Consider the following 11305-nt stretch of genomic DNA (forward strand, 5'->3'; position numbering starts at 1 on the left):
TGTCCGCTCTTTACACACATCCAGGTGTGAGACAGCGTTCTCCTCTGAAAGGAACCAAGGCTGCCAGCTTTCGCTGTGATGCTGATGTGTAGCTGCTCTCTAGGGAAGGCACCAAATGAACCATCCAGCTTGACTATAGGACAAATGATATTTACATACTGAGCAACAAGGTTAGGAGGTTCTCTGGGAATGTGACAGATGCTAATGAAGGCAGAGAAAGGCCTTCACCAGCATTACATTTGTTCTCTATCTTTCTCCACTCTGACACAGTCCACTTGGCATTATCCGCTGGTGAAATGCTCACTGCGACTAAAAAACCTCTCTGCAACCAGATGCCAGGAAGGCCTATGGGATGTCCAGCAAAACCGTGACCCCAAACATATCAGACTACAGCTGTGACTCATCTGCTGTTTGACTGATAAACATCTAACACATGTAACCCTGTCCCTGCCTTCCTCTGACTTCTCCAGCAGACAGCATCCCACTGTGCATGAGACTGAGGTCACACGCGTGGTGTCATCCTTGGTTATTCAGTGCCCGAAACAGAGCCTGGGTCTGCGTGGTTTCCTGACCTCCATGAACCCTGAGTTCTTCCACGGCCACCCCTGTGCAAGGCTCCCAGGATCTGATGTTTCACCTGCTTCTGTTTCTGAGGGAAAAGTTTCCTGACCCTGACATGAACCTGGCCTGGCCGAGTCACCTCAAAACGGGATCTTCTTCGCTCTTAGCACTGCCTGCAGGTGCCTCGCTTTTGTGCTGTTGCTCTCACCTTTCTTACAGCTTAGCTCCAGAAAACTTCTAGTTCTGAACTTCAGAAGTTATAAAATCAGAAGGTATTCATCTGTGTGTTGAGACAGGCCCTGGTAATACCTGTGGAATAAGCAATTCATCTCTGACGGCGTCAGCATTCACTCAGAATAAAGTACCTGGTTAAATCTTTGGGCATTTTCCAGAATCTTCCTCTCTTCCTTCAGACAGTTGTAGATGATCATGGACATCTGCACAGGATCTTCTTGGAAGTTGTCCTAGATATAGGTTGTTAGGATAAAAAATAAATCAGAGAATGACTGTGGGTTGTAATGGAATGAAATTTGAGGAACCCAGAAATCTTGGCAACAGCAAAAGGCTCTTAAATATGCAGAACTGTGAGTTAAAAGTCAGACACATAAGTAATTACAGTGGACTCGGGCAGTGCTCTCTGGGCTACACCATTTGACTTCACCGAAAAACCTAGTGCACAACCACAGATGCTGTGCACAGCCAGTGCCACAGGGTCTAAAATAGTACTGCATGGGATTAACTGCAGGACTGAGTCCACACAATGATTTCTGTCCTTATAATAACACAACGGCTTACTTATAGGAAACAGAGCTTTCGATATGTTCCTACTGTCATTACAAACCTGTATCTGTACTAATATGTGTTGGCTCAGGACCCCATCCCCACCCCCACAACCCCAAACCAAGTTCTCAGCACTAAGATTTATTTGCCCTAGAGGGACACAGGATAAGAGACAAGGACTGGAGGAAAGGGATGAAGAGGAAGGGGACAGGAACAAGAGAGGTGGAAGGGGTATTTGTCTTAGGAGGTATTTGAGAGGAGACAGATGTGGGCCATAGAAAAATGGTGGCTTATAAAGGTAAAAGGGGAAACCTGCAAAGGAGTGGTTCTGAAGGTCTTTGCCCTCAACTGGCTCTCGACCAATCAATAAAGATGCCAATGGGGACAGGAAAGAAAGAAGCAGAACTTCTACCACCAGTACCACCCCCAGGCTAGGAGAGAGGAGGAAAAGAATCTCTGAGAAGACAAAGCAGACTAGGAGCTGCAGGGGAGATGATCGAACCATAGGTGGAAAGGGGAAGGGCCCATGGAAGGCCCAAAAGCGTTGTGGGCAGCAAAACCAATGGGCTTCACAGAAAGTAATCATGCAACTAAGCTGAGGGCAGATTTAGAGGTGTTGAGCAAGGAGTAAAGCTAGGGCATGCTAGCCACAGGAGGTTTAAAAGAACCCAGTCATTGAGCCCGTAAGGCAGATTAAAAATAAGCTAATCTGTGTGTCTTTCACCCAAGGATATGAGATAGCTCCTGGGCAGGAGCCTCAAAACAATACAGCCAAAATTCCCATTACAGAAACCTGTGTTCGGATGAGGTGTTTAATTTTAATTGGGCATGTTAACTAGGGCAGCCAAAGGGGTTTGAATTGCTGGAATTCAGTACTTTGATAGCTGGGACCTTGGTAGTCAGCCTCAGGAAGAAGTGGCCACATAAGAAAACAGACCTTGAGGGCTAGTTTTAGGGATGTAATCTACTGGTTTGTAGGAAGGCAGAGGGAATTCAGGAGAAGGGCAAGGCCTGTCAGAACCACAAATGAGCAATTGTCTTCTTCAGTATCAAATTCATAGAGCTTTGAATTTATCATATTAGACAAAAACTCTATTAACTAGTATATAAATTTGATTTCATCTTTAATAAACAATAGAATTACAAGTATATCAAAGACTTGTATACCAATAGAAACCTGACTTATGTAACTTTTATATATTATATTTATATGCCTGAAGTTGTACAGAAACTTCTTGGATAAAAAGAAGTCATGAATATAAAGTCTATAAAATCTTGGTTTAATAAAAATTTTCTTTTTCTTGAGAAAGCTTACTTTTTTTGTCTACTAAATTTTATATAAAGGTATTTGTTGTTATTTGGTTGTTTTTGTTATGTTGTTTGCTTGTTTGTATTTGAGACAGGGTCTCTGAAGGTATTTTAACTGTCCTGGAACTAAGAGAGACCCTCTGCCTCTGCCTCCTGAGTACTTGATTAAAGTCATACGCCACCACTGTCCTGAGACATACAGTATTTTTATAAACACAAAACACTTCGTTTATAAATTAGGACCAAAATTACTTTAACTTACAAAATTTGAGTAATCTATATTAAAAATAATCTTTTCACATGTGGATCATGAGGGTGGGGATGGTATGTTACATGTGGATCATGAGGGTGGGGATGGTATGTTACATGTGGATCATGAGGGTTAGGGGGAGTATCATGTTTAAAAGCCAGAGCTTTAGGCAGGTTAAGCATGCAGTCTGATCACTGTGTCAAACCTACACTTCTTCATAAATGCTCTAGGATCTGTCCTCCTGGACATCTTGAAGACAATGTATCTTCTTTTAGGGTATAGATACAACGTAAGAACCATTCCCGAGAGTCCTTAACTAATTCTTCAACACAGGAACTAAAGTACAAATGTACTTTTTACTAAAACAAAGTCATTTGTCTCAAGTTTTCTGTTTCCACTGTCAAAGCTGTTTTTGCCAAGTATCTGCAATCATGTTCTTTATAATACGAGCAGCCTGCATAAGAGCAAAGTTTTACAAACTTATTCTAGTTTTCCTTCTCACTGATATACACTCATAGATAAGTTCAAAAAGAAAACAAAATAAAAGGCCCCCAACTACCTAGGGTGAAATGTCTGGCTGTGTTTCGTTTCTATTAAAACAGGAAAATTCTGCAACGCAGAATAAACATGGCAGTGAGGCCAAGTGTGTGCTGGGAGTATATCTGAGGGTCCTGAGTTCCGGATCGTTCTTTGGTTTTCTCCTCCAGTGGAAGACAAGTCTTCCGGAAGCAAGGCAAAGTGAGTCTAGTCCAAGTCACCCACCCACCTTCCTGGAAATTCTTCACCTGGACCCAGGAGGACCGAAGACCAAATCGATCACTAGAATTTCTTGGGGTTTAATGTTACCATAGCTCATTGCTCTGAAAATGAAGCCCCTTCCCTTTGGTGTAAATATTAACAATTTTAATCTTTTTTTTTCACTTAAACCTGAAAACTCTTTTGTGTTTGTAAGAAGAACTGATATTGTATCTATTTATGATTTTTAAACATTAGCCACATAAAGAGAGTTTATCTGTAATTCTGTAACTCCTCTAAATACCCAATGGGTGTGTACTCAGTTTTAAGAGAGCAGAGAAGTTCGAGGAAAGTGCAAAGCCAGTCCATACCTGGAGGTTACGCTTGCTTTTCCGTATGTTGTGCTGCAACAAGAAATTGTTCTCCAAAGAGAAGCGGCTGTATTGATCATCCAGCTGAGAGAGGAGGTCATGGAAGCGGATGGTGGCAAACGAAACATCGTAGGCAGCGTGCTCCCTAGGACAGCGCGAATTCAGTTTTTCTTTTGAAGTTGAAAATTGTTTTACTCGAAAACTGCATAGTGTTTCTATCACGTACAGCTGACATGAAAATTATAGGTAGCCTCAGATATTCGGACAGAAAAACTATTTATGTTTTACATGAAATTTTACAGAAAGTAAAGTCAGCAGGGGCCTGAGATATGTCAAGTATTTTCAGATTGTTTGCTATTTTTTCTACAAGTATTTTCAGATTGTTTGCTATTTTTTCTATTAGCAAACAATATGTCTTAAGACAGAATAGGAGGTAGTTAATGGCCAATGAATTTGGTTTCATGGCCATTGGTGATAATTCAGTTTCTGTAAACTCAATTCCAAGTTACTTCATCAATAAATACTTTAGAGGCATAAACTTTGGGCTGGAGAGATGGCTCAGAGGTTAAGAGCACTGACTGCTCTTCCAAAGGTCCTGAGTTCAATTCCCAGCAACCACATGGTAGCTCACAGCCATCTGTAATGGTATCTGATGCTCTCTTCTGGTGTGTTTAAAGACAGCAACAGTGTACTCATATATACAAAATAAATAAAATCTTAAAACAAAAAGACATAAACTCCATTCCCTAGTGAGCTAGCTTTGCTTACCAGTCTTGCTTTTCCAGCCACTGGGCCAGGTACTGTCTGATCTCCATGGGAAAACTGTCATCGTACAGCTGGTGGACCTGCTCCAGGAACTTGGAGTCCAGCTGCTGAAGCTCGTGCCACTGTGACATCCTCTGCAGAAAGAGCAGTGTGTGAAGACAGCCACGGCTCCAGGCAAAGCCTCTGTCTCAGTGGTTCTCAACCTTCCTGACGCCCTGACGCTTCCATACACACAATGAGCCCAACCATACAATCACTTCCTCTGCTGCTTCACAACTGTAGTTCTGCTGCTGTAATGTGTTGTCGTGTAAATATGTTTGAGGACAGAGGTTGCCACGGGCATCGTGAACTACCACTACTCTATCCTGTTGGGTTCTGAAAAACACTGCCTGAATGTTGAGTTTTGAATCATCCTTTTTTTCTTCTTCTTCTTCTACAGAAAATATACCCTCAGGTGTTTGCTTAAATGTCAGGGCATATACTCTGGTACCATGTTTCTATGGTAACCACCTCTGCCCTTTCCCTCGATATGATTGTCTTCAAAGTATCACCCTGACTCATCACGTTTTCCCTTGTGCCTTCTTATCTTTTTCTTTTTTCTTTTCTCTTTTTTTATCTGAAGAAAAGGAGATGGAACAATGTCAGGTACTAATTGGCTATCCAGTAAATATTACTTTAAAACAAATTAATACTTTTTATCAAGCAAGTAGTTATTAGAATTAAGATAGTTCACAAGCACTTCCTAAAGCTTTTCCTGCAAATTATAGTGCATTGTAAAGCTGGTATTTTGTGACTATTACATTTTACTCTTGCATGTCTGCACGTACATGTGCGCTACATCACATAAGTGAGGTCAGAGGCCGCCTGAGGAGTTGTTCTCTTTCACCTGTGAGTCCTGGGCATGAGAGGTCCAGTGAGGCAGCAAGACCTTCTACCCACGGAACCATCTCTTGCTTAAGTTGACATTTTATACTTATGATTCATAAAGTAAAATATTCTTGTTAAACACATTTTAAAAGAAATCATTTTTCTTTTGTGCCCACAGCAAACAATATATCTGGCACAAGGGAGTCCCAAATCTTGGTGGTGATTTTTTTTGTTGTGTTTTTTTGTTTATTTTTGTTTGGTTTGGTTTATGTGCTGTCAGGCACATGTAGAGGTCAACGTTAATATCAGCCTCAATTCTTCCTCCAGTTTATTTAATTTGTTTGTTTTGAGATTAGCTCACCAGCAAACTCTGGGCTCCCCAGCACTGAAGTCACAGATTCATGTCACTACACCTGGCCTTTTTTTTTTTTTTTTTTTTTTTTTTTGAGCATTGGTGTAGTTAGTCCTAAAGCTGTTCGTATTTTAATGCTAATTCCACTTGCCCAAGAAGTGCTGCCTAGTCATATACTCAGGACATCATCAAAACCTTCCCATTTTAATTAGTAAAATAAAGGCAGAGCCAGTGATTGGGCAGGGTAAGAGAGGTGGAGAGAGAGAGTTAGAGGTCAGAGGAGAGAGGAGGACCAGGAGAGAGGCTCCAAAATGGACCTTGGGAAGGGTAAACTGGATCCAGGTGGGCTTTATTGGCATTAAGTAGCTATGAACATTTAAGGATTTTATAGGTCTTATATCTCATATAGAAGGGCAGTTTGTATCTTTGTCTACTTGATGTAATATTATTGTGTAGAGGGTTTGGACAGTGTAATTGATATATAAACCTGTATGAAAAGCTATCGGGCCTTAGAGTTGTGTTTGTGTTGGGATTTGTGGTAAAGAAACACCCAGGACCGAGGGCAGAAGACAAGTGGAGTGAACCGCCAGGGAAAGGAGTCATGCGACAGGAGTGAGACTTTGGGGGCGGCTTGGACCAAGCAACAGAGTCTGTGCACGCAGCTCCGTAGTAGAAGTGTGCTCACAGAGTGAGACTGCGGGGCTGACACAGAGAAAAGCAATTCCTTGTTTAATATTCACTGCAACACATTGGTGATCCAAATTCAGGTCTTCAGGCTTCCACAGTGAGAAGTATTTGCAGAAAGCCAGCTTCAAGAGCCCCTAATAATGATTTAAAAAAAAAAAAATGGAAACAACAGCCAGGCCTGGTTGAGCACACCCGAAATCACAGCACTTGGAAAAGCTGGGGCAAGAAGGCCATGAGTTCAAGGTCAGCCTGAGTTGCATATGGAGCACAAGCCTAGCTTACAAGGCTACGCAGTGAGTCATTAGTTCAGAAAAAGATTATTTCTTCTTTTCATACAGCACTGCCAGATGCCATTTGAAAGAGTAAAGTAATTATCTCTTCAGGTAACTATGAAGCCAGTTTTTATACTATAATCCTAAAGGTTAAAATTTACAGCAATCCCTCATTTAAGGAAGCCTTAAGATGCGCTAAAACAAATTTCCCGAGACAATCATGTAACAGGACACACCACAACACGTTGGCACCACCGCAATTCAGACTGCCAGACCCCTGAGGAAGGGTCTGAACTTTGATGTGGCGTGTGGAACCGTGTGGGCAAACAGTCGTGTGCAGGAATGAAGTCCTGCCTGCCGCACCAATGTCCCCCCAAAGGACAGTAAGGAAATGTCTATACTACAAAGCAAGCCACTGTCTCAAATACCATTGGCAAGGACTCCAGCCCACCACTGTGGCATGCCTGTACACCTAAGGCCACCAACAAGACCATCCTTAAACACCTTGCTCAAGCAGGGTTTGGAGTTGGCTTTTTCCTGTTTCCTTGCCTCCAACATTCTGTCCCCAATCTGTACTGTGCGGGCCACGCTGCTTCCAACAATCCGAGTTCTGTCTAGATGGCCCTTCTTCCTAAAGCCGTCTGTCACTCCCACATCTAGTTTTCTTTGGCCTGTACCTTGTCGAGGTTCGCACTGTTTTTAGAGCACTGGCTCCAACCTTCCCCGGGAAGCTTGTGATTGTCTGCTGGGGCTTTATACGAATTTTTGCTATTAGCATCCTCTGGACCCTAGAGCCCCGAGCTTGTGGCCTAGTCCTAAGTGTTACTGACGACAGAAGCTCAGAACCGTCTGTTCAGCTGGAACTTTGTATGCATCAGTAGACAAACCCCATGACGAACCTACAAGTCTGAGTCCAGCATCCTCACTGAACTATCAGGGTTCGGGTCATTTCTGCAGGATTAAAAAAGCAACCTCCACCCACTCATACACCTGTCCCTAAACTTTTAGGTGGTGTTCAGAAGTATTTTAGATAGTAATTATGCCATTTAGCGGTTCTGCAGGAACTAAATACTACCTTTAAGCTTCAGAAAACCGGTAAGGGCTGATACATACTGAGATTCCAGATGCTTTCGTTTCCACGAGGACTTAACTGGGCTGTCTCCCGAGTGCAGGTTGGGGATTCAACACAAGCAACAACCGCACACAGCAAGTTATATGCCAGTTGCATGCGCGGCGTGGCGTCGGCTCAGAGGATGGAACAGTGTCCGATACGACTGAGAAAAGAAGAAAATCGTTACCGCGGTGGAAAGGGGCCGGAGGTGAGGCGAGCAAGGGTAAAGTGGGAAGGTGCAGTGTCTTCCGGGAGAAATGTCTATTGCACAAGTCATTTTAGCCTAGCAGTGCGGACGGCGGGTTAAGGGCGCCAAGCAGCGCCAGGAGCTGGGCAGGCGGTCCAGCTCGATTCTCTCTGGTCACCTGTGGCAGCAGACCCCAGGGTCAGGGGTCAGAGGACGCGCCCCACTTCCATCCGCACCCGCACCGGGACCCGGACCCCCACCTTGCGCTCACTCACTGCACGCAGGAGCTCGAGTCTGGGCAGGTTAGCGGTGTTCCAGGAGGGTCTGAGGGGCGCGGTCCCCGAGGTCTCCAGGGAGCTCTGACAGACCCAGCGCAGAAAACCGAAAGTACCGGGCGAGAGAAAAGCCCGGAGGGTGTCCCGCCTCCTTCCGCCTCTGCCAATCAGCGGCAGGGATTGGCCCGCTGTTCCACCGGCGCACCGCCTCCCCCCAGCGTGTGCTTAGCTTTCCTGGCCCGCACTCCCCACCCCGCGTGAGAAACGTGGGGCTGCGCTGCGCGTGCAAGCCGCCGGCTGGGGGTTCTGCATACAAGGTTAGAGAACAACCTACGAAAAGGAAACTGTGTGCTTGCACGGGCTGTCTTGGAGATCCTGCATTAACTAGCCGCATCCCCGCGGACTCAGATTTGGGGACTAAGAGTAATTTACCAATTTAAAACATTCAACACCGTGTGCTTGGCCTTAACTCGGCAGTTACGGAGGGCTTGCTCTAGCAGAGGACAGGGGTTGGATCCGCAGTGCCCGCACCGCGGCCCCCAACTCCAGTTCCAGGGGATCTGGTGCCCTCTTCTGACCTCCACAGGAACCAAGCCTGCATGAAGTACACATACTTACAAGCAAGCAAAACAAAACAATGAGTAAACCTAATTAAGATATTTAAGAAAAATAAAGCTTTATAAATTGAGACCTCCATTACTGAAACTTTTGTCCTGCTTAGCCATCATGATGACAGGACCTCTTTGCTCCCTCCTGTCTCGCTGGACTTCCCTATGACCCCATTACTAAACCACTGAAAAAGAATGTGAGAACCGTATCTACCCTTCTCCCACTGGTTTTCATGACTTCCCCTGTAACTTCCATGTCCTGGAGCTGTCTACTGACCCACAGCTTCCTCTAAGTGCCAAAGTTCCCCTGTCCTTGGATATCTACCGAGTCTGTGAACCAGTTGCACACAAAACACAAGTTATCAGCTTTCTCCTCATACCCGGGGCAAGCATAGAAGTTATCCATTTAGTTCTCTGCACTTGGTCCACAAGCCTCAGCGGGTCTGGGTCCTGTTTCTACCTCTTACCTGGATCATTTCAGTGGCTTCTATCATGACTGCCCAGCTTTGGCTTTTCACTCCCACATAATCCACCTGCCATACACTCATTTCGCTGTTTTGTTTTGGTTTTTTAATCTAATTGCAAACTTGGTCACGTCACGCCGATCTAAAATTTTCATGACGGCTTTTCTTGCTTGCTCTTAGACAATTCAAATTTCTCAATACTTTCTATAAAGCCATGTTCCCTGTCACTTTCTCTAATCTCGATTTGTGCAGCTCTTTTCATTGCTTGTACAGCATTTTTATTCCCTGGATAAGCAAAACTCTTTCCCCGAACTGTCTTCTGGCCGGCAGTTCTCTTTGAAAAGTCCTCTAAGCCAACATCTGTATTCTCAAACTCTTTGATAGGTAACTGACTGGTGTAAAGTCTAGGACCAGATGGGTGGTGATGGCATACAGCATTAATCCCAGTACTCAACAGGCAGAGGCAGGCTGATTCCTGTAAGTTCGAGTCTAAAGTGTGAGTTCCAGGACAGCCAAGGCTACATAGAGAAAGTTTGTCTTGAAAACACAAAAACCAACCAACCAACCAAACAAACAAATACCCCTCAGATCAAATGTCACTTTTCACGTGGCTATCTCAGAAGCTCGGCTGGGTCTTCTTAGAATGCACAGCTAGAGAATTGGTTCCTTTAAATGGATGGAATTTGAATAAAACCTTGGACAGCACTGCAACTTTAGGTAGCAGAGGATCTAAATAATTTCCAGGGATGTGTATACGTGTGTGTGTGTGTGTGTGTGTGTATTATACATGGATTTAGTCTGTTTTCTTGTCACACATGTACCCTCACAAAGGCAGCACAGAACTGACTCCCAGTCAAGATCCTCCACAAACTGTTTTGAGTGCAATTGGTTCAAGACTCAGTAGATGCCTTTCTTCCTGTCTGGTCTGTCTCTCATCGTCTACTACACCATCATCTTTGTCTATGTTCCCCCCCCCCCCCCAGGTTTTCATGCTTTTAAAGTGTCCGAGTCCTATTACCTGTCAAAGGTATAGTTTCTGGAAGGAAATGCTCACCATGTAAGACATCAGCTGTTAAACTGGTCAGGAGAAAGCCCATGAGGTCTCAAAGAACTCCGCTCAAAGAACTATAGGCAGCTAAGGAAAGCTGAGAAGTGGTTTTCCCCACCAACGAGTTGTCCAGTGCCCAAAATGTCAGCCCTAAAAACATACAAACTAGTAGCATTAGGCTAACTGAAGAGCTTCTACTTAAGTTATTCATACACAAGAACAATTAGTGAATACAGAGGCCAGGCTCCTGAAGGGGAGGGGTAGATGGGAGAAGAGTTGTAATTATACTATATTCTCAAATTCTAGAAGGTAAAACATGTAAGAAAAACAAAGAAACAAAAAGTAACCACACCAAAAATGAAACCGAAACCTAGAAGAAAGAAACTAAATACAGGATATTATCATACAACATTCAGCTTGGGAAACAATCTTTGTAACGATATCAGATAGGCAAAAGATATAACACTTAAAAAACACAGTGCTATGTCTGGTCAATTATAATTTCTAACCGTTTCCTTCCTAAAGTCTCATGGGCTCACTGAGAGTAGGGCATTTCTCTCTGTGTTCGTCCCTATTTGCTTCTTCCCTATGCCAGGAAATGGTGCAGCTGTTCCTATAGTGTGAGCCAAGAGAGACTCATGGAACCCTCTAGAGCCTGCCACCT

At 44.0% G+C, this 11305-nt stretch overlaps 1 protein-coding gene across 3 annotated transcripts in view; it reads right to left on the reverse strand.

Moving 5' to 3' along the window:
• The window catches only part of STAT1 (signal transducer and activator of transcription 1), a gene marked incomplete at its 3' end in the record, with an annotated part of 39462 nt that extends 30847 nt beyond the window's left edge, over positions 1-8615 (reverse strand). The window contains exons 1-5 of one of the 3 annotated variants that reach the window (XM_080933376.1): positions 8507-8615; positions 8062-8222; positions 4774-4904; positions 4006-4150; positions 927-1025 (exon numbers count right to left, since the gene is read on the reverse strand). In XM_080933376.1, coding sequence (XP_080789502.1) covers positions 927-1025; positions 4006-4150; positions 4774-4901 — 372 coding nt within the window. In that variant the 5' untranslated portion in view covers positions 4902-4904; positions 8062-8222; positions 8507-8615. The remainder of the gene's footprint in view (positions 1-926; positions 1026-4005; positions 4151-4773; positions 4905-8061; positions 8223-8506) is intronic. The other 2 variants (XM_080933374.1, XM_080933375.1) reach the window with 2 other exon arrangements.
• Positions 8616-11305: the final 2690 nt, after the last annotated feature.

This window comes from Micromys minutus (genome assembly GCF_963924665.1).
Source record: "Micromys minutus genome assembly, chromosome: 19".
In the NCBI taxonomy this organism is placed as follows: Eukaryota; Metazoa; Chordata; class Mammalia; order Rodentia; family Muridae; genus Micromys; species Micromys minutus.